The sequence below is a fragment of the Ranitomeya variabilis genome, chromosome 2, assembly GCF_051348905.1.
Source record: "Ranitomeya variabilis isolate aRanVar5 chromosome 2, aRanVar5.hap1, whole genome shotgun sequence".
Lineage (NCBI taxonomy): Eukaryota > Metazoa > Chordata > Amphibia > Anura > Dendrobatidae > Ranitomeya > Ranitomeya variabilis.
This window is the reverse complement of record NC_135233.1, coordinates 877383971-877408813: the sequence shown is the minus strand read 5'-3', so window position 1 is coordinate 877408813 and position 24843 is coordinate 877383971. Positions and strand designations below refer to the sequence as shown.

Below are 24843 nucleotides of genomic sequence, written 5' to 3'. Positions count from 1 at the left end.
ACATAATGAAGGGATTGCCCACACCTGTCCATGAAATAGCCTTGGAGTCAATTGTCCAATTACTTTTGGTCCCTTTAAAAAACAGGGTGGCACAGGTTAAGGAGCTGAAACTCCTAAACTCTTCATCCAATTTTAATATGGATACCCTCAAATGAAAGCTAAAAGTCTGAACTTCAACTGCATCTGAATTGTTTTGTTTAAAATTAAATTGTGGTAATGTCTATAACCAAAATGAGAAAAATGTTGTCTCTGTCCAAATATATATGGACCTAACTGTATATATTCTAATTTACTGTGATAATGACTTTTGGATTTTCATTGGCTGTAAGCCATAATCATCAACATTAACAGAAATAAACATTTGAAATTAATCACGCTGTGTGCAATGACTAACTAATATAGGAGTTTCACTTTTTGTATTGAAGAACTGAAATAACTTTTTGATGATATTCTAATTTTGTGAGATGCACCTGTATACTTTAATGCCCTATTCACATCTGTGTCCTCACATTGCCAGGACAAATTTTTATTCTCTGAGAGTGAACAATGAAATCTATTGAATAACACAAAGTCTGAGCTCTTGTAAGGCAGGAGGAATGGAAATATATTTATCACATATATACATTTTAATTATATCTGAATACTCTTTAACCTATATTTTCTGACTTCAACCAAATTTCCTTTTAGGATGATTTTAAAAAACAAGTCAAGAAAAAAGTGTTTTGGGTAAAACCTTTAAAAACAACAAATAAAGGATCAGAAGAGCTGATCTCTGATGAGAAATCTCTAATCAACAAGGCTTTGATCATGCCAGAATGCAAGGTTTGTTCTTCAATTCATCATACCATTATATGTACAAAATTAACACACTATAGATTATTCACACTAGATGTTTACCGTCAACAATCTGACATTTGTTAGACAGATTGGGCAGTAAGTATATTGTTACAAATTATGAATATGCCATTCACACACAAAAGCTTAACTACTGTAGAATTCTATTGACCCCATTGGAAAATTTAGACCTGCTTCTTCCCCACCAACATGTTGGCCAGATGCATAGGCCTCTGTAGCACTCTAAATTTTATAAAAACATATTTGTTTAAACCCTTATCGACTGCCGTTGCACATTAAAATGACGGTCGTTAACAGACCTTGTCCCGTCCCTCATCGCCGTTTTAAAACAATGTTCGGGAATAAGTGAATAGCGTTGCCCCCCAGGTGAAATTCCCAATTGTAACAGATGTACATGACAGCTTATACCCTTTAGTATCAGCCCCAGACAGTTTTGGAACCAGTTGGGGCTGATTAACTCTTTAAATACTCCTGTCATGATTGACAGTGCTATCTAAGTGGTTAAAAGGGGGTTAAAAGACTACCTTTGACAGGATCGACCACACATGTTTGTAATCGCGGGTGCTGATCATTGCCATGGTACCCTGAGATAATCTGATGACCCCCAAGATCTGGTGGCCTGTTAGATCTCATTGACCCAGAGTCTAACAGGTTGGGTCAGTGAGACATGACAGGTCTCCAGCACTGCAGGACACGATGAAAAGAAAGCATAAGACCAGAGAGCAAAGTAAAAAATATTTCTGTCCCAAAGTGGTACTTAGTGAAAAAGTAAAAAAAAGTTAATATGTAAAAAAAAACACAAAGAAAAGTGCACAAAAAGCAGAATTGCCAATAAAAATTCAGCCTTTGTGTTAAAACAAAAAAGTACACATAATTGGTATCACCACTTCTGAAATGATCCGATTAATTTAGCTGTTGCGTTATTTATTCCGCACAGCGAACACCTTAAACAAATTATAAAATACATGCCAAAAATGTTGATTTTTCATCATGACATAAAATAAGATCAAAAAACCATGTGTAAAAGAGAATGGTACAAATGAAAACACCAAACTGTTCCACAAAAAACAAGACCTAATATAGCTCTTTCGGCAAAAAAAATGAAAAAGTGACCGCTCTCAGAATATGGTGATGCAAAAACAAATACATTTTTGTTAATTAATGTTTTTAGACTGTAAAAGTAGCAAAGCATAAAAAAGCTTGAATCTGGTATAGCTGTAATCGTAATGACCTGAAGAATCATTCCGTCTTATCACTTTTACCACACAGTGAACAGCGCAAAACAAGGGCAGACATATCGTCAGTGCAGCCGGTGTAACTGGATTGGAGCTGGAGGGGTCATGCTGGCATTAGCAACTATTTCAGCTGCAAAACACGCCGCTAGGTCAATCAGAAATATATATATATATATATATATATATATATATATATATATATATATATATATATATATATATATACACTCACCGGCCACTTTATTAGGTACACCATGCTAGTAACGAGTTGGACCCCCTTTTGCCTTCAGAACTGCCTCAATTCTTCGTGGCATAGATTCAACAAGGTGCTGGAAGCATTCCTCAGAGATTTTGGTCCATATTGACATGATGGCATCACACAGTTGCCGCAGATTTGTCGGCTGCACATCCCAAAGATGCTCCATACAAGGCAGGATGGATCCATGCTTTCATGTTGTTTACGCCAAATTCTGACCCTACCATCCGAATGTCGCAGCAGAAATCGAGACTCATCAGACCAAGCAACGTTTTTCCAATCTTCTACTGTCCAATTTCGATGAGCTTGTACAAATTGTAGCCTCAGTTTCCTGTTCTTAGCTGAAAGGAGTGGTACCCAGTGTGGTCTTCTGCTGCTGTAGCCCATCTGCCTCAAAGTTCGACGCACTGTGCGTTCAGAGATGCTCTTAGGCCTACCTTGGTTGTAACGGGTGGCGATTTGAGTCACTGTTGCCTTTCTATCAGCTCGAACCAGTCTGCCCATTCTCCTCTGACCTCTGGCATCAACAAGGCATTTCCGCCCACAGAACTGCCGCTCACTGGATTTTTTTTCTTTTTCGGACCATTCTCTGTAAACCCTAGAGATGGTTGTGCGTGAAAATCCCAGTAGATCAGCAGTTTCTGAAATACTCAGACCAGCCCTTCTGGCACCAACAACCATGCCACGTTCAAAGGCACTCAAATCACCTTTCTTCCCCATACTGATGCTCGGTTTGAACTGCAGGAGATTGTCTTGACCATGTCTACATGCCTAAATGCACTGAGTTGCCGCCATGTGATTGGCTGATTAGAAATTAAGTGTTAACAAGAAGTTGGACAGGTGTACCTAATAAAGTGGCCAGTGAGTGTATATATATATACACATAGTACATCAAAAGTTTGGACATACCTTCTCATTTAAAGATTTTTTTCTGTATTTTCATGACTATGAAAATTGTACATTCACACTGAAGGCATCAAAACTATGAATTAACACATGTGGAATTATATACTTAACAAAAAAGTGTGAAACAACTGAAAATATTATATTCTAGGTTCTTCAAAGTAGCCACCTTTTGCTTTGATTACTTGTTTCACACTTTTTTGTTAAGTATATAATTCCATAGAATATAGAAAAATCTTTAAATGAGAAGGTGTGTCCAAACTTTTGGTCTGTACTGTATATACATACTGTATACATACACACATATATGTATCTTGGTTGTCATAAAAGGAGGGGGGCCCCAAACACAGTTTCTTGCACAGGGACCTGAGCTGTCAGTGTCTAACCCTGGCACATCTAATATATAAAGCTGAATGTGTGTGTGCGTGCGTGTATATGTATGTTTGTATGTCCTGGATTGGCATCTGCACCGTCGCAGCTACAGCCACAAAATTTTGCACAGTCACACGTCTGGACCCCGAGAGCGTCATAGGCTATGTTGTGAGGCGAAATTTTAACCCCACGCGTTCCAATTCACCAAACAATTTTGCCCCTATCTACATAATGGGGAAAAAGTGAAAGGAGGCGAATTGACAGCTGCCAGATGAGAAGAAGGGGGACTTAAAGAATGAGAGCGATGGCGCCAAAGAGTATATACCTTACAGTTGCTAAGGTGGGGCCCCGACATGGGATACTCACCACACACGGGGATATGAACACACACACAAAATGCGCCAGACACTACCACGTGCTTGAACACATATATCACCCTCAGCACACATTTCACCACACATACACCAACCTCGCCACATAAAAGTCAAAACACAAAAGTCGCCACTCAAAACTCACCACGCGCAAAATTCGCCACATGCAAAACTAGGCTCATGCAAAACTAGCCACACGTGCAAAACTCACCTCAAGGAAAACTCACCACGTGCAAAACTTGCACACGCAGAAAAATTGCCACATACACAAAAGTTGCAACACATGCAAAAGTTGCCTCACACAAAACTTGCACATACTCAAAACACACAACACACAATAAACTCACCACGCGCAAAACTCGCCATGCGCAAAACTTGCTGCACACAACTTGCTACACTAACATGTCACATGCAACTCGACACACAAAAAGTCGCTACATGCATGTCGCCTCACGCAACTCAACACACACAACTTGACACATGAAACTCGCCCTAAAACACACACAAGTCTGGTATTAGCCTTCAAAACTAAAAATCTGATTAATAAGCAGACAAACTACAAGAGCAACAAATGTACCATATAGGAAATATGGCAGCTGTCAGTCACATGACCTGTCTATTATGTGTATGCGTTAGCTAATATATACTGCCAGGGGGGAGGGCTTCCTGTTGGCTGAGGATTTATCAGGCTGCCAATTTAGCTTACAAATACTGAGGTAAAAATACTGACCAAATAACGTGTGAACGAGGTCTAATACAGGCGGAGATGACATCCAGGTACATACTATATACAAGGGAGATGACACACAGGTATATACTATATACAGGAGCAGATGACCCACAAGTATATGCTATATACAGGAGGAGATGACTTACAGGTATATACTATATACAGGAGGACATGACATACAGGTATATACTATATACAGGAGGAGATGGCATACAGGTATATATTTCATACAGGAGGAGATGACACAGGTATATACTATAACAGGAGGAGATGACATACAGGTATATACTATATACAGGAAGAGAACCAAAGGAAGCTTTTGTTCATATAAAATTAAAAAATCTTTATTATGACAATTACAACATTTAAGACAATATTTAAAAATGCCAGCACATAACACGGTAATGTAAATGTGCAAAAACACAAAAGTGTAACAAAGACACCAGAAACAATGTAGGGAGACCACCTGCATACAATGCTCATATCCCATATCAGCATAATGCCATTATATATCTGGTATCGACTTGTTACCCCCAAGCTAGTCCACCAAAGGAGGAACCAATTTCCTGTATTGGGAACACCTGCTCTGTAATATTAATTGTTATTGTAAGCTAGTTTGAACCGTCCCATTAATAGCTATAGGTGCCCAGAATTGATCATGTCTTATTCACAGTGGATACATACAACCTCCGGTAGCCCCCCTAGGGTAACATGTCTCACCAAATGCCAGGTGGGTCTCAGCACGCACCCCTGACGTGCGTTTTGCCGCTATGAGCCTTTGCTTTCTCCTGTATGTAATATATATCTGTATGCCATCTCCTCCTGTATATAGTATATACCTGTATGCCATCTCCTCCTGTATATAAATAACACAATTTCCAAATTCATTGCTGTGACTACCATTCGTCACACAATACTTGTGTCTACCTTCTTAGATAAGTCATATCAACAAACCGGAGAACCAAAGGAAGCTTTTGTTCATATAAAATTAAAAAATCTTTATTATGACAATTACAACATTTAAGACAATATTTAAAAATGCCAGCACATAATACGGTAATGTAAATGTGCAAAAACACAAAAGTGTAACAAAGACACCAGAAACAATGTAGTGAGACCACCTGCATACAATGCTCCTATCCCATATCAGCATAATGCCATTATATATCTGGTATCGACTTGATACCCCCAAGCTAGTCCACCAAAGGAGGAACCAATTTCCTGTATTATGAACACCTGCTCTGTAATATTAATTGTTATTGTAAGCTAGTTTGAGCCGTCCCATTAATAGCTATAGGTGCCCAGGATTGATCATGTCTTACTCACAGTGGATACATACAACCTCCGGTAGCCCCCCTAGGGTAACATGTCTCACCAAATGCCAGGTGGGTCTCAGCACGCACCCCTGACGCGCGTTTCGCCGCTATGAGCCTTTGCTTTCTCAGAAAGCATACAGGAGGAGATGACACAGGTATATACTATATACAGGAGGAGATGGCATACAGGTATATACTACATACAGGAGGAGATGACACAGGTATATACTATATACAAGAGGAGATGACACAGGTATATACTATATAAAAGAGGAGATGACACATACGTATATACAGGAGGAGATGACATACAGCAGGTGTTTACTATATACAGGGGAGATGACATACAGGCATATACTATATACAGGAGATGACATACAGGTATATACTATATACAGAAGAGATGACATACAGGTATATACTATATACAGGGGAGATGACATACAGGTAAATACTATATACAGGAGATGACATACAGGTGTATACTATATATAAGGGAGATGACAAACATGTGTATACTGAGGAGAAAATGAGAGGTGTGAGGTGAAAATGAGAGGTGGGAGGAGAAAATGAGAGGTGTGAGGAGAAAATGAGAGGTGTGAGGTGAAAATGAGAGGTGTGAGGTGAAAATGAGAGGTGTGAGGTGAAAATGAAAAGGTGTGAGTGCAAAATGAGAAGAGTGAGGGAAAATAGTGGAGTGATAGGAAAATGACAGATGTGAGGTCGAAATGACAAGTGTTAGGGGGAATGAGAGGAGTGAGGGGGGAAAATGAGAGGTGTGAGGGAGAAAATTAGAGAAGTGAGGTGCTAAATGAGAGGCCTGATGGGAAAAAAAGAGAAGTGAGGTGCTATAACTAACCACAGATATTTACTCTGCCCAGGCAACGCCGTGCTCTTCAGCTAGTAATATATAAAAACAAAAAGTGAATTGCTGGATTTTGTTCATTCAGTGTCTAAAAAAATCTGAATAAAAAGTGATAAAAAAAAGTTGTGTCCCAAAATCGGAACAAAATAATCTCCAACTCGTTGAGCAAAACATAATTCCTCGCACAGTTCTGTATGCCACCAAAAAATAAAAAAGTTACAGCTCTCAGAATATGACGATAAGTTAACAATTTTTTTTAATAAAAAATGCATTCTTATTGTGCAAAAAAAAATAAAAAATATATATATATATTTATATTATTCTGGTATCGTTGTAATCATACTGACAGGAAGAATATATCCATCAATTCCCTAGTACTCACGGAAAACGGAGCAAAAATAAAAATAGTACCTATTCTTGTGTTGCTGTCTATTTGTTCATTCTGTCTCCCAAAAATCAAAATTAGGCTCGGCTCATATTTATCCTGTGCTCTCCTCTGAGTGCTTACTTTGGGGTTTCGGTGTGAATCCCAAAAGATGAGATTAAGACAATGTATTCAATGGAACCACTCACTTATAAGGCAAATGGCGCCACTTTGGATTCTGTATGGTCTCTGATCCAGTGGTGTACCATTATTTTAAACGGCTTTTTATACCACAAGTGTGGCCGACCACAGTTTTTTGCATGCCTAAAAAGATGGATATCATCGGAACAGACACGAAACGGTCTCTAAAGTGACTCTATCAGCCTTATTATAGTAAGTGGTTCCATCAATGGTTTTATATGAATTGCCTCGTTTGTTATGACCTGGTGGTTAAGAGGCCACACTGATATGACCTGGTGGCTAAAACGCAACATGGGACGAGCTCTGAGAAGGTGGTATCTCTACTGACCGCAATCCCTAATCCTAACAACAACACTAGTAATAGCCGTGGGATGTTCCTGACTCTCCCTAGACACCTCTTCACAGCCTAAGAACTAACTACCCCTAAAGAAGGAAATAGAAAGCTATATTGCCTCAGAGAAACCCCCAAAAGGAAAGACAGCCCCCCACAAATATTGACTGTGAATGGAGAGGGAAATGACGTACACAGAAATGAAATCAGAATTCAGCAAAGGAGGCCAATACTAAACTTGATAGACAGAGAGAAAAGGATACTGTGCGGTCAGTATTAAAAACTACAAAATCCACGCAGAGTTTACAAAAATGAACTCCATACCGAATCACGGTGTGGAGGGGCAAATCTGCTTTCCCAGAGCTTCCAGCTAGCCTGAATAAGACATAGTGACAAGCTGGACAAAAAGAGACATATTTGCAGAGCAATAGAGTCCAAGCAAATGGACAAACAAAAACTAGCAAAAACTTATCTTTTGCTGACAAGGACAGACCATATGAGAAATCCAAGGAGAGAACCACATCCAACCAAGAACATTGACAGCAGGCATGAACTACAGCCCAGAGCAGGTTTAAATAACAAACCCAGGCAAGGCGATTAGTGAAGGCAGCTGCTACAGCTACCTAAAGGAGCAGCAGTTCCACTCGAAACCACCAGAGGGAGCCCAAGGGCAAAACTCACAAAAATACCATTAGCAACCACAGGAGGGAGCTCCAGAACGGAATTCACAACAGTACCCCCCCCTTGAGGAGGGGTCACCGAACCCTCACCAGAGCTCCCAGGCCGATCAGGACGAGCCAAATGGAAAGCACGTACCAAATCGGCAGCATGAACATCGGAGGCAACAACCCAAGAATTATCCTCCTGGCCATAACCCTTCCACTTGACCAGATACTGAAGCTTCCGCCTCGAAAAACGAGAATCCAAAATCTTCCCCACCACATATTCCAATTCCCCCTCAACCAACACCGGAGCAGGAGGGTCAACGGAGGGAACCATAGGTACTACATATCTCCCCAACAAGGATCTATGGAACACATTATGAATGGAAAAGGAAGCTGGAAGGGCCAAACGAAAAGACACCGGATTGATAATTTCAGAAATCTTATAAGGCCCAATAAAGCGAGGCTTGAACTTAGGGGAAGAAACCTTCATAGGAACATGATGAGAAGACAACCAGACCAAATCCCCAACACGAAGCCGGGGACCAACACACCGACGACGGTTAGCAAAACGTTGAGCCTTTTCCTGAGACAACGTCAAATTGTCCACCACATGAGTCCAAATTTGCTGCAACCTGTCCACCACGGAATCCACACCAGGACAGTCAGAAGGCTCAAGCTGCCCTGAAGAAAAACGAGGATGAAAACCAAAGTTACAAAAGAAAGGCGAAACCAAGGTAGCTGAACTAGCCCGATTATTAAGGGCAAACTCGGCCAATGGCAAAAAGGTCACCCAATCATCCTGATCAGCAGACACGAAGCATCTCAAATAGGTTTCCAGGGTCTGATTGGTTCGCTCCGTTCGGCCATTTGTCTGAGGATGGAATGCTGAAGAAAAAGACAAATCAATGCCCATTCTAGCACAAAAGGACCGCCAAAACCTAGAAACGAACTGGGAACCTCTGTCAGACACAATATTCTCCGGAATACCATGCAAAAGAACCACATGCTGAAAAAATAATGGAACCAAATCAGAGGAGGAAGGCAACTTAGGCAACGGTACCAAATGGACCATCTTAGAAAACCGGTCACAAACCACCCAGATGACAGACATCTTCTGAGAAACAGGAAGATCAGAAATAAAATCCATGGAAATATGCGTCCAGGGCCTCTCAGGAATAGGCAAAGGCAAAAGCAACCCGCTGGCACGGGAACAGCAAGGCTTAGCCCGAGCACAGATCCCACAGGACTGCACAAACGAACGCACATCCCGCGACAAGGAAGGCCACCAAAAGGACCTAGCCACCAAATCTCTGGTACCGAAAATCCCAGGGTGACCAGCCAACACCGAACAATGAACCTCAGAAATTACCCTACTAGTCCATCTATCAGGAACAGTTTCCCCACAGGACAGCGGTCAGGTTTATCAGCCTGAAACTCCTGAAGTACCCGCCACAAATCAGGGGAGATGGCAGAAAGAATCACCCCCTCCTTGAGGATCCCAGCCGGCTCAAAAACTCTCGGAGAATCAGGCAAAAAACTCCTAGAAAGGGCATCAGCCTTCACATTCTTAGATCCCGGAATATACGAGACCACAAAATCAAAACGTGAGAAAAACAGAGACCACCGAGCCTGTCTAGGATTCAACCGCTTAGCAGACTCAAGGTAAATCAGATTCTTGTGATCAGTCAAGATCACCACGCGATGCTTGGCTCCCTCAAGCCAATGTCGCCACTCCTCAAATGCCCACTTCATAGCCAACAACTCCCGATTGCCGACATCATAATTACGCTCAGCAGGCGAAAACTTTCTGGAGAAGAAAGCACATGGTTTCATCAAAGAGCCATCAGAATTTCTCTTAGAAAAAATGGCCCCTGCCCCAATCTCAGAAGCATCAACCTCAACCTGAAAAGGGAGAGAAACATCTGGCTGACGCAACACAGGGGCAGAAGTAAAACGACGTTTAAGCTCCTGAAAGGCCTCAACAGCCGCAGAGGACCAATTCACCACATCAGCGCCCTTCCTCGTCAAATCGGTCAGAGGCTTCACCACACTAGAAAAATTAGCAATAAAGCGGCGATAAAATTGGCCAAGCCCAAAAATTTCTGAAGGCTCTTTACAGATGTAGGTTGAGTCCAATCATGAATGGCCTGGACTTTAACAGGGTCCATTTCAATAGCCGAGGGAGAAAAAATGAAACCCAAAAAAGAAACCTTCTGAACTCCAAAGAGGCACTTAGACCCCTTCACAAACAACGCATTAGCACGAAGGACCTGAAATACCATCCTAACCTGCTTCACATGAGACTCCCAATCATCGGAGAAAACCAAAATATCATCCAAATACACAATCACGAATTTATCCAGATAATTCCGAAAGATATCATGCATAAAGGACTGAAATACCGATGGAGCATTAGAGAGCCCGAATGGCATCACAAGATATTCAAAATGGCCTTCGGGCATAATAAATGCTGTTTTCCATTCATCACCTTGTTTAATACGCACGAGATTATACGCCCCTCGAAGGTCGATTTTAGTAAACCAACTGGCACCCTTAATCCGAGCAAACAAATCAAAAAGTAAAGGTAAAGGGTACTGGAATTTGACAGTGATCTTATTGAGAAGGTGATAATCTATACAGGGTCTCAAGGAGCCATCCTTCTTGGCAACAAAAAAAAATCCCGCTCCCAACGGTGACGAAGATGGGCGAATATGCCCCTTCTCCAAGGACTCCTTTACATAACTCCGCATAGCGGCATGCTCTGGCACAGACAGATTGAAAAGTCGGCCCTTAGGGAACTTACAGCCAGGAATCAAATTAATGGCACAATCGCAGTCCCTATGAGGAGGCAGGGAACTGGACTTGGACTCATCAAATACATCCTGGAAATCCGACAAAAACTCAGGAACTTCAGAAGAAGGGGACGAGGAAATGGACATCAAAGGAATATCACTATGTATCCCCTGACAACCCCAACCAGTTACAGACATAGATCTCCAATCCAGCACTGGATTATGTACCTGTAACCATGGAAAACCCAGCACAACAACATCATGCAAATTATGCAACACCAAAAAGCGAATATTTTCCTGATGTGCTGGAGCCATGTACATGGTTAACTGTGTCCAGTACTGAGGTTTATTCTTGGCCAATGGCGTAGCATCAATCCCCCTTAAGGGAATAGGACTCTGCAAAGGCTCCAAGGAAAAACCACAGTGCTTGGCAAATTCTAAATCCATTAAGTTCAGGGCAGCGCCAGAATCCACAAATGCCATAACAGAAAAGGACGACAATGAGCAAATCAGGGTAACAGACAAGAGAAATTTAGGCTGTACAGTACTAATGGTAACAGACCCAGGGACCCTCCTAGTATGCTTAGGGCAATCAGAAATAGCATGAGCAGAATCACCACAGTAAAAACACAGGCCATTCTGACATCTGAATTTCTGCCTTTCTGCTCTAGTCAAAATCCTATCACATTGCATAGGCTCAGGACTCTTCTCAGAGGACACTGCTGGCTCTGTGTCAGGGTCAGGAAGCAGCAGAAGTATACTGCCAGAAATTTAGAAAGTGGTCTGTGCTCACAAAATGGAATGAGAATGCCCTGGCAGCGATTTTCAGAAAGGGTCTTTCTGAAGCCCTTAAAGATGTTATAGTGGAGTTTCCTACGCCTGCTGGTCTGAATGAGTCAATGTCTTTGGCCATTCAGATTGATCGGCGCTTGCGTGAGCGCAAGGTGGTGCACCATATGGCAAAGTTTTTTCTGCCTGATCCACAGAATTAGGCTCGTCATACAGCAATCCGAGCGCTTGAAAAAATGCATCAATATTGAGCAATGCAGGATTTCCTGGCTCAAGGGAGAATGCCCAGTCTTGCGGGTCGCCACGCAGCAAAGAAATAATAATCTTCACCTGCTGAATGGGGTCACCAGAGGAACGGGGTCTCAGAGCAAAAAACAATCTGCAATTATTTTTAAAGTTCAAAAATTTAGATCTATCCCCAGAAAATAAATCAGGAATAGGAATTCTAGGCTCTAATACCGGAGTCTGGACAACATAATCTTGAATACTCTGTACCCTAGCAGCGAGTTGATCCACGCGCAAGGACAGACCCTGAACCTCCATATCAGCATCAAAATCCTGAACCACCCAGAGATTAAGGGGAAAAAAAGACAAAACAAGTTACAAAGGAAAAAAAAATGACTCAGAACTTTCTTTTCCCTCTTTTGAGATGCATTTAACACATTGTGGGCCTGCTGTACTGTTATGACCTGGTGGTTAAGAGGCCACACTGATATGACCTGGTGGCTAAAACGCAACATGGGACGAGCTCTGAGAAGGTGGTATCTCTACTGACCGCAGTCCCTAATCCTAACAACAACACTAGTAATAGCCGTGGGATGTTCCTGACTCTCCCTAGACACCTCTTCACAGCCTAAGAACTACCTACCCCTAAAGAAGGAAATAGAAAGCTATCTTGCCTCAGAGAAACCCCCAAAAGGAAAGACAGCCCCCCACAAATATTGACTGTGAATGGAGAGGGAAATGACGTACACAGAAATGAAATCAGAATTCAGCAAAGGAGGCCAATACTAAACTTGATAGAGAGAAAAGGATACTGTGCGGTCAGTATTAAAAACTACAAAATCCACGCAGAGTTTACAAAAGTGAACTCCACACCGACTCACGGTGTGGAGGGGCAAATCTGCTTTCCCAGAGCTTCCAGCTAGCCTGAATAAGACATAGTGACAAGCTGGACAAAAAGAGACATATTTGCAGAGCAATAGAGTCCAAGCAAATGGACAAACAAAAACTAGCAAAAACTTATCTTTTGCTGACAAGGACAGGCCATATGAGAAATCCAAGGAGAGAACCAAATCCAACCAAGAACATTGACAGCAGGCATGAACTAAAGCCCAGAGCAGGTTTAAATAACAAACCCAGGCAAGGCGATTAGTGAAGGCAGCTGCTACAGCTACCTAAAGGAGCAGCAGTTCCACTAGAAACCACCAGAGGGAGCCCAAGGGCAGAACTCACAAAAATACCATTAGCAACCACAGGAGGGAGCTCCAGAACGGAATTCACAACACTCGTTGTGTGATTTACACGGAAACCTTGATGTAAGTGCTCAGCATAGAACACAACACAAAAATTTGATCCAAACCTCGTACTGATAGCAATCAAACATTATTATGTACCCCAAAATATTACCAATAAAAAAGTAACTTATCCAACACAAAATTCCTGGAGGGGTCTAGTTTACGAAATGGTGCAACTTTTGGGGAGTATTTGCTGTTTTGTCCAAACAGCAATTTTTAACAATATATGAGTTAGTATTATGCTCAGGAGAAATTGCACAACAAAATATGGAGTCTGTTTGCTCCTATTATCCATTATCAAAATTAAAAAACTTTGGAGTTTTTATCGGAAAATTTTATCGGAAAAAAACATAATTTTTTGTTAATTAATGGGTTCACCTATTCTGGCCCCTATGCTAATATATTGTTCCTCAATGGGCCCCATAAAGTAATAATGTCCCCCAATTGACCCTATACAATAATAATGTCCCCCAATTGGCCCCATACATCATCAATGCTCCCCTATTGGCCCATACAGTAATAATGCCTTTCAATTGGCCCATATATTAATAATATGCCAAATTAGTACTGTATATTACTAATGTTCCTGCAATTGGCCTCATATAGTAATAATGTCCCCCCATACAGTAATATTACCTGCCATTTGGTCCGATATATGAGCAATGTCCCTAATGTTGGCCCCAATACTATAATAATGCCCCCCCCCTCCTCCATTCTTGCTCTAGTATAGTATTAATGCCCTCCTTCCTGGCACTCTTTGTATAGGCATAAAAAAAGCTTTTTCTCACCTATCTCTGCTCCCACAAAAAGCTGCATCCTATTCCTCCTCCAAACATGGAGAACACACATCCAGCTGGAAATAGAGCTGGTATCGGTGTGCCTACATCCTCCAAGGGCCCGGTCCTTTGTATATTAAAATAATGTAGCCTGCCATGATGTTGAAGTCAACCTGTCAGAAAATTTTTTACATATAGAAGTAGAGGTATTGCTGTATCAAGGCTTGCACCCCAATAAAATTATGACTTTTTTTTATAGAGATCTGATATTATAGTCTTGAACAATCTAGTGTAGAAATCATTTGTAAATCAGCCGGGAGGTGCACTGAGGGTTCACTGGGGGTGTGTCTAATTAGCAGTGCACAGTTTATATTTTACATCAATTCTTTAATTTTTTTAGGTGCGCTGTTTAAGAGTACAGAAAATTAGATATGTTTGGAACACATTAGAAGGAAATTTTCAAAAAATTGGGTAAGTCTAAGAAATATATAATATTTAAGAAGGGCCAATGACAAACAGATTTACCAAAAGTTGTATTTGGTCAAACACAGCAAAAAAGTTATTAAAAAAGAATAATATTTTAAAAAATAGACATTTTGTCATTTATTGTTGTCCTGATTTTATTTGATTTATTTTTTTTATTAAATTTGAGAACAATTTTGCTTTTTGATTTAGGGTTTTAGAAGATGAATACTCTTGTTCAGATATACATGCAAAGTTTGGCTCTGGTTTAACTCAAGAAGAGCAGGAAATGCGGTATGTGTAGACTGTTGTGAATTCTGTTTGTGGGCTCCCCCGGTGGTGTTTTATGGTAGTGCCACTTATTAGCCTTCTTCTATCCTTGATCACCTGTTGACACCCATTAGGGGAGTTTCCTATTTAAGGCTGCTTGGCTGCTGGTCCGATGCCGGCCAACAATGTATCAGTAGCATTCTGTTGCATTCTCCTGCCTCAAGATCCTGTTCAGCTAAGTTGAATTTTGTTTCTAGTTAATGCTATTTTTGTCCAGCTATTTGCAATGTGACTCTTTGTAGCTGGAAGCTCTCGTGGACTGAAATTGCCACTCCAGTGGCATGAGTTGTCACTGGAGTCTTAAAGTAATTTCAGGATGGTGTTTTTGAGTAGTGTTTTGAAGTTGACCGTGAAGTGACTCTTTCCTGTACTTCTGCTATCTAGTAAGCGGACCTCACTGTGCTAAATCTGCTGTTCATCCTACGTATGTCTTTTCCTCTTGACTCACCGTCAATATCTGTGGGGGGCTGCTATCTCCTTTTGGGGTTCATCTCTGGAGGTAAGGCAGGCCTGTATATTCCTCTGATAGGGGTAGTTAGATCTCCGGCTGGCGCGTGGTGTCTAGGGCATCGTAGGAAACACTCCCCGGCTACTTCCAGTGTCGTGTCAGGTTCAGGTCACGGTCACTTTAGTTCCCATCACCCGAGAGCTAGTCCGTTGTTATTTTGATTTCCCTGCCATTGGGAAAATCATAACAGTAGACATCTCATGCAAATGTAAATCTATAGATTTTATTGCTTACAATATTTTGTGCTAGATGGTTGCTATTTTGTAATTCAAAGTTTACTAATATGTCAATGTTTCACTATAATTAATTTTAAAATATAGAAAACTAATATGCGGATTGAACAAACTTGAGGTAGAAGTTACTCCAATCTGGAAGCTGCTTTTCAAAGAGGTGAGGGATTTATGTTTCCTTTTTCCTATTACTGTTCTTCACTTTGTAAATTAAGGGACAGAAATGGGACAGAAATGCTGTGGATTGTGTCATTCAAATTTTTGAGCACAAGAAAAAAGGATGAGGTTTTCCTGAATTTCATCTACTTGCTGCAGAAAAAATCATGAAAATTTACTTGTAAAGCAGATTTTAAATTAGCAGCATGTTCATTTATGTTTTAGATCAATTTGCTGATTTGTCGTGAATTTCTTACAACCCTGCAAACCCTTCCCCCCCAAAAAACACCGCTTACAAAACTTTTAAATACAATCAATCATTACACCCTTCACCACTGATGCATCAGTAGTTTGCTTGCTTAGTCCTCTGCTCTTCTCTGTAAAACTCAGTTTCCTATAATGATGACATCTTGTTCCATATGACTGCTGATTGGCTGCAGTGTTCATTCAGGGGAGTATAACTTCTTTTGATATTTTATAGCCCAAAAGTAGTTTGAAGTGTTTTTTTTTTATTACATGATCCCTTGAAATATGTTTGGCTTTGAAATTTCCATTTGTTGCCCTGTAATTATTATCACCACCCTTTATATAAGCCAGGTTAAAGCAATACCCAAACATAGAACTTAATAGTATATATAAGATTTGTATTGAAAAATGCAGACTGCACTTAATGTAATCAGAAATTTTGCAATAGGGAAGTTGCACTCACTAAGTAAAACCTAAGGCTTGGTGGGTGTTTGTTGGCTTCTGTTTGTCATTTTTGTAACCCTAAAGCCTATTTCGTAATTCATTTGCTTGTTAAAAATGCAGTTCATCACCTTTTGTGTGTTACAGTACATTGCCCAATTCAAGACAGACCAGATTGACACCTCAAAGGGAAGAGCTTCAATTAATAGGAATAGCAGATAATTGCTAGTTGTTCATAGCCTAGACATAATATTTTAATCATATTGATGAGTAGATACAAAACTGGAGTGACAGTAAGCACATTACGGTCTTATCTGGGCTAAAAGGGAAGCTAAAAAGTGAATCGTGCTCACCTTATGGGGTTGTGAGAGTCATCCTATAGTAGCTTAGAAAGTTGGCTGCTGTAGATCACAATATGGAGAAACTTGTGAGATAGGAAGTGAGTGGGTAGAAATTTGCGGTACAAATGGTCCAGAATGGAGTAGGAGAACGGAAAGATTTAAATGCGATTTTTATTTGTCAACACATTTTGAAGTAAACATGCTTCTTCATCAGGACAAACTGCATTGACAAATAAAAATCACATTTAACCCCTTAGTGACAGAGCCAATTTGGTACTTAATGAACGAGCCAATTTTTACAATTCTGACCACTGTCACTTTATGAGGTTATAACTCTGGAACGCTTTAACAGATCCTGCTGATTCTGAGAATGTTTTTTTCGAGACATACTGTTCTTCGTGTTAGTGGTAACATATCTTCGATATTACTTGCGATTATTTATGAAAAAAACGGAAATATGACAAATTTTTAAAATTTAGCAATTTTCAAACTTTGTATTTTTATTCCCTTAAATCAGAGAGATATGTCACAAAAAATAGTTAATAAATAACATTTCCCACATGTCTACTTTACATCAGCACAATTTTGGAAACAATTTTTTTTTTGTTAGGGAGTTAAAAGGGCTAAAAGTTGACCAGCAATTTCTCATTTTTACAACACCATTTTTTTTTAGGGACCACATCACATTTGAAGTCATTTTGAGGGGTCTATATGATTGAAAATAACCAAGTGTGACACCATTCTAAAAACTGCACCCCTCAAGGTGCTCAAAACCACATTCAAGAAGTTTATTAACCCTTTACGTGCTTCACAGGAACTGAAACAATGTGGAAGGAAAAAATGAACATTTAACTTTATTTTGCAAGCATTTTACTTCAGAACCATTTTTTTATTTTTATAAGTGTAAAAACAGAAATATAAGCAGAAATTTTGTTGTGCAATTTCTCCTGAATACGGAGATACCCCATATGTGGGGGTGAACCACTGTTTGGGCGCACCGCAGAGCTTGGAACAGAAGGAGCGCCGTTTGACTTTTTCAATGCAGAATTGGCTGGAATTGAGATCGGACGCCATGTCGCTTTTGGAGAGCTCCTGATGTGCCTAAACAGTGGAAACCCCCCACAAGTGACACCATTTTGGAAACTAGACCCCTTAAGGAACTTAACTAGATGTGTGGTGAGCACTTTAATCCCCCAGGTGCTTCACAGAAGTTTATAACGTAGAGCCGTGAAAATAAAAAATCACATTTTTTCTACAAAAATGATCTTTTTGCCCCCAAATTGTTATTTTCACAAGGGTAAGAGGAGAAACTAAACCCCAACAGTTGTTGTGCAATTTCTCCTGAGTACGTCGATACCAGATATATGGGGGTAAACCACTGTTTGGGCACACCGCAGAGCTTGGAAGAGAAGGAGTGTCATTTTACGTTTTTCAATGTAGAATTGGCTGGAATTGAGATCGGACACCATGTCGCGTTTGGAGAGGCCCTGATGTGCCTAAACAGTTGAAACCCCCCACAAGTGACCCCATTTTGGAAACTAGACCCCTTAAGGAACTTATCTAGATGTGTGGTGAGCACTTTAAACCCCAAAGTGCTTCACAGAAATTTATAATGTAGAGCCGTGAAAATAAAAAATCCTTTTTTTTCCTCAAAAATGATTTTTTAGCCTGCAATTTTTTATTTTCTCAAGGGTAACAGGAGACATTGGACCCCAAAATTTGTTGACCAGTTTGTCCTGAGTACTCTGATACCCCATATGTGGGGGGGCACTGTTTGGGCACCCTTCGGGGCATGGAAGGGAAGGAGCGCCGCTTGGAATGCAGACTTTGATGGAATGGTCTGCGGGCGTTATGTTGCGTTTGCAGAGCCCCTGATGTACCTAAACAGTAGAAACCCCCACAAGTGACCCCATTTTGGAAACTAGACCCCCCAAAGAGCTTATCTAGATGTGTGGTGAGCACTGTGAACCCCCAACTGCTTCACAGAAGTTTATAATGTAGAGCCATGAAATAAAAAAAATCATATTTTTTCCACAAAAATGATCTTTTCACCCCCAAATTTTTACTTTCACAAGGGGAACAGGAGAAGTTGGACCCCAAAATTTATTGTGCAATTTATGCTGAGTAGGCTGATTCCCCATATGTGGGGGTAAACCACTGTTTAGGCGCATGGCAGAGCTCGGAAGGGAAGGAGCGCCGTTTTGGAATGCAGACTTTGATAGAATGTTCTGCGGGCGTTATGTTGCGTTTGCAGAGCCCCTGATGTACCTAAACGGTAGAAAACCCCACAAGTGACCCCATTTTGGAAACTAGACCCCCCCAAGGAACTTATCTAGATGTGTTGTGAGAACTTTGAATGCCCAAGTGCTTCACAGAAGTTTATAATGCAGAGTCGTGAAAATAAAAGGAAAAACATTTTTCCACAAAAAAGATATTTTAGCCTCCAAATTTTTATTTTCACAAGGGTAACAAGAGAAATTGGACCCGAAAAGTTGTTGTCCAATTTGTCCTGAGTACACTTATACCACATATGTGGGAGTAAACCACTGTTTGGGCGCATGGCAGAGCTCAGAAGGGAAGGAGCGCCGTTTTGGAATACAGATTTTGATAGAATAGTCTGCGGGCGTTATGTTGTGTTTGCAGAGTCCCTGATGTACCTAACCAGTAGAAACCCCCCACAAATGACCCCATTTTGGAAACTAGACCCCCCAAGGAACTTTATTAGATGTGTGGTGAGTAGTGTTGAGCGATACCGTCCGATACTTGAAAGTATCGGTATCGGAAAGTATCGGCCGATACCGGCAAAGTATCGGATCTAATCCGATACCGATACCCGATACCAATACAAGTCAATGGGACTCAAGTATCGGACGGTATCCCTGATGGTTCCCAGGGTCTGAAGGAGAGGAAACTCTCCTTCAGGCCCTGGGATCCATATTAATGTGTAAAATAAAGAATTAAAATAAAAAATATTGATATACTCACCTCTCCGACGCAGCCTGCACTTTACCGAGGGAACCGGCAGCCTTCTTTGCTTAAAATGCGCGCGTTTACTGTCTTCCATGACGTCACGGCTTCTGATTGGTCGCGTGCCGCCCATGTGACCGTGACGCGACCAATCACACAAGCCGTGACGTTATTTTCAGGTCCTGAATGCCTAGAATTAGGCATTCAGGACCTGAAAAGTACGTCACGGCTTGTGTGATTGGTCGCGTCGCGGTCACATGGGCGGCACGCGACCAATCAGAAGCCGTGACGTAATTTTCAGGTCCTGCATGCCTAGAATTAGGCATTCAGGACCTGAAAATTACGTCACGGCTTGTGTGATTGGTCGCGTCGCAGTCACATGGGCGGCACGCGACCAATCAGAAGCCGTCACGTAATTTTCAGGTCCTGAATGCCTAGAATTAGGCATTCAGGACCTGAAAATTACGTCACGGCTTGTGTGATTGGTCGCGTCGCGGTCACATGGGCGGCACGCGACCAATCAGAAGCCGTGACGTCACGGAAGGCAGTAAACGCGCGCATTTTAAGCAAAGAAGGTTGCCGGTTCCCTCGGTAAAGTGCAGGCTGTGTCGGAGAGGTGAGTATATTAATATTTTTTATTTTAATTCTTTATTTTACACATTATATCGATCCCGATACCGATTCCCGATACAACAAAAGTATCGGATCTCGGTATCGGAATTCCGATACCGCAAATATCGGCCGATACCCGATACTTGCGGTATCGGAATGCTCAACACTAGTGGTGAGAACTTTGAAGGCCCAAGTGCTTCACAGAAGTTTATAATGCAGAGTCGTGAAAATAAAAAATATTTTTTTCCCACAAAAAAGATTTTTTAGCCCCCAAGTTTTTATTTTCACAAGGGTAACAGGAGAAATTGGACCCGAAAAGTTGTTGTCCAATTTATCCCGAGTACGCTGATGCCTGATATGTGGGGATAAACCACTGTTTGGGCACACGGCAGAGCTCAGAAGGGAGGGAGCACCATTTGACTTTTTGAGTGCAAAATTGTCTGTGGGGTTTAGAGACCCCCTGATGTACCTAAACAGTGGGAACCCCCCAATTCTAACTCCAACCCTAATGCCAACACACCCCTAACCCTAATCCCAACCCGATCCATAATCCTAATTACAACCCTAACGATAGTCACAACCCTAACCCCAAAACAGCCATAACCCTAATCAGAACCCTAAATCCAACACACCCTAATCCTAATCTCAACCCTAACCTCAAACCTAACCCTAATCCCAACCCTAACCTTAACCCTAATCCCAAACCTAACCCTAATCCCAAACGTAACCCTAATGCCAACCCTAATCCAAACCCTAACCCTAATCCGAACTCCAACCCTAACTTTAGCCGCAACCCTAGTCCTAAATTTAGCCCCAAACCCAGCCCTAACTTTAGCCCCAACCCTAACCCTAACTTTAGCCTCAACCCTAACCCTAACTGTAAATTTAGCACCAACCCTAACCCTAGCCCTAACTTTAGCCCCAACTCTAACACTAACCCTAAATTTAGCCCCAACCCTAACCCTAACTTTAGCCCCCACCCTAACCCTAACCCTAATTTTAGCCCCAACTCCTCTAGCTGCCGGCCGGCAGATCATGGTGGGCGCACTGCGCATGCGCCCACCATTTTCTTACCAGTGGAAGAAGCCGGCATCCAGGAGAGGACCCAGGAGGACCAAGGGACACCGGTAAGTATAGCAGGGTCCCCGAATCCCCCTATTTCTCTGTCCTCTGATGTGGACAGAGAATTACACTGTTGTGAATTCCGTTCTGGAGCTCCCTCCTGTGGTTGTTAATGGTACTTTTGTGAGTTTTGCCCTTGGGCTCCCTCTGGTGGTTTCGAGTGGAACTGCTGCTCCTTGAGGTTAGCTGTAGCAGCTACCCTCAATAATCGTCTTGCCTGGATTTGTTATTTAAACTGGCTCTGGGCTTTAGTTCATGCCAGCTGTCAATGTTCTTGGTTGGATTTGGTTCTCTCCTTGGATTTCTCAAATGGCCTGTCCTTTTCATCAAAAGATAAGTTTTTGCTAGTTCTTTGTTTGTCCATTTCTCTGTCCTCTGATGTGCGATCACATCGGAGGACAGAGAAATTAAATGGGAAATCGCGGTTTTGGTTTGTTTTGCGACCGCCGGTAAACGGTTAATTACCGGCGATCTCAACCCGGTGGTCGGTAAAAAAAACCCCCGAATCATGTTCTCTGGGGTCTCGGCTACCCCTGGTAACCGAGACCCCAGGGAAAATCCGACTCTGGGGGGCGCTATTCACTTTTTCCACAGTGCCGTTAATCAACGGCGCTGTGGTTTAAGTACCCTTAACTGCCGCCGTTAAAAGGCGTATCAGCGGTCGTTAAGGGGTTAAACCTTTCCAGTCTCAAATTCATTCTGGACTATTGGCAGTGCGGATTTACAGTATACTCACTCACGTACAGTCTTACAGTCTCTCAAGTTAATAATATTGATGTCATTCTTTCATTCTCTGCTTTTGTTAAAAATACGTTTTAAGAAGTTAGATTTGTTGGTGACCATGAAGCACGTTTCACCGCAGGACAGTGTTGTTCGATACTGTATGGGTTATTGCAGATTTCCCCTATTAACAGTATGCAGTAAAACTATGCATTGTTACAATGTAACTATTTTCCAATAATTCTTACTCCCTTTATTTTATTTTGTATAGGTTTTGAATCCATATTACATTTTTCAGGCTTTCTCTTTGAGTATATGGTTTGCTACTGGCTACATTGAGTATGCTGCAATTCTTGTTGTGATAACCTTGCTTTCCATTGCTGCCACAGTATACAATATGAGAATGGTAAGTGATCTTAGAGCTATAATGTCTAGGCATTTTATATATATATATATATATATATATATGTCCTCCTGTCTGTCACGGATATTCATTGGTCGCGGCCTCTGTTTGTCATGGAAATCCAAGTCGCTGATTGGTCGCGGCAAAACGGCCACGACCAATCAGCGCCCGCTCCATACTCCCGAGTCCCCTCCAGTCAGCGCTCACTCAGTGTTAATGGCAGCGGTAACAGAACGCGTTATGCCGCGGGTAACGCACTCCGTTACCGCTGCTATTAACCCTGTGTGTCCCCAACTTTTTTACTATTGATGCTGCCTATGAGGGGTGAGTGTGTGTCTGACCATGTACGGAGCATACCACATCTCCTGGGCAGGGGAAGAAGCAAAAGACTACTAACATTATAGCAGGGGATCACAATGGATTCATTTTGTGAGGTAAGATATTTCACTGACTGTTTTTTAAAAATATTTTACCTCACAAAATGTATCCTCTGCGATCTCCTGCTGTAATGTCAGTATTGTCTTTTGTTTCCTCCCCTGCTCAGGAGCTGTGGTATGTTCGGTAAACTTTCAGACACAGACAATTTTTTAAATGAACTTTTGTTTGTGGGAAAACCCCTTTAAAAAGCAAATATCAATGCCAACATGGCTCCTCCTAAAAAGTTTGCCAATTACAATGAAAGGAAAGCAGCAAAGGCACAACATCGAAGACAACAAAAGGCAAATGAGACTCTTGAAGAGCAACAGCATCGCTGGGACAAAAACAATGCATATAAGCGTAGGCGTCAAGCACATGAGTCCCCTGATGCAAAAGTCATTAGATTATCACAGGATGCCATTAGGCAACAACAGCGCTAAAAATGCTTGCCCCCATCATGACATTACCGCCCTCCCCATGCGATATCATCAGGCCTCCAGCTATATATATATATATATATATATATATATATATATATATATATATTTATATTTATTGAGCAGCACCACCTAAAATGAGTTAAGCAAATGTGAACTGATTTTAATATACAGACCAAAGAGTACAGTAGCACTCTGTATGCACCAAGGTATGGTATATGCAGAATATATGAATTAGATTAATTAGAGAAAATCAAATCAAGTCAAAAGAAATCAAGCTTCAGTCAAACTTCCTGACATCTGCAGGTCCCATCAAAATTGAACTTGGTGTATTTGGATTTGAGGAAAATTCTCAAACAAAAGGTTACCATTTTAAACATTGTAGTAGATTATACCTTCACAGACTGCAGCATGGTCTTCCCCAACATATCTCGCAACTGTACACCAGTCTCTTTTTCTCTTTCTTTCAGGAAAAGTTATTGAATTACTGAAATTATAAGATTGATAAACATTTTAATTGATATATAAATGATTAAAAAATGGAAACACATTTTTTTAAACGTCTCAATTTATTCAATTATCAAGTATGAGGACCGCATTCAGAATAACAAGCATTTACATGCCTTGGTATGCTGTCAATGAAGTTACTAATGATTGGGGAATGTTCTGCTACGCTGAATGCACTTGAAAAATATTAGCAAAAGGCAGAGAGGCTTATTTGCCCAGGCCTCCAAACAAATGCACTATCAGGATGCAGTGGGCCCATGTAGTTAATATGGTGGCAACAGGTGCAAAACAGGTGCAAAAATACTGATGAGGCAGCCAATCACAGCCTACCAATCCCAAAGGAGGGGGTGGTTGCTTGGTATATTATTGCGGAAAGAAGACTTGTATTTGGTGCTCTTCACACAATGGAAATGCACAGCATCCAGGTTAACAGCCTATTAGTGATACCCATACTATTAGATCAGGCGGGCTGCCCAGCGCTATCCAGATGCATCGCATGTGAACAAGCACCATAGTTTACAAGATCAAATGAGCCCAACTGCACTTTGAATAATAAACTGCAAAAAACACATATAAAAACATGTGAGGTATTTGTTAATATTTTGG

General features: G+C 41.3%; 1 protein-coding gene across 1 annotated transcript in view; it reads left to right on the top strand.

Moving 5' to 3' along the window:
• LOC143803988 (putative cation-transporting ATPase 13A4) overlaps positions 1-24843 on the top strand; it is a 219379-nt gene that overhangs the window by 8889 nt on the left and 185647 nt on the right. The window contains exons 2-6 of the mRNA XM_077281738.1: positions 688-822; positions 14739-14809; positions 15014-15094; positions 15959-16028; positions 22745-22879. Of these exons, the coding sequence (XP_077137853.1) occupies positions 688-822; positions 14739-14809; positions 15014-15094; positions 15959-16028; positions 22745-22879 (492 nt within the window). The remainder of the gene's footprint in view (positions 1-687; positions 823-14738; positions 14810-15013; positions 15095-15958; positions 16029-22744; positions 22880-24843) is intronic.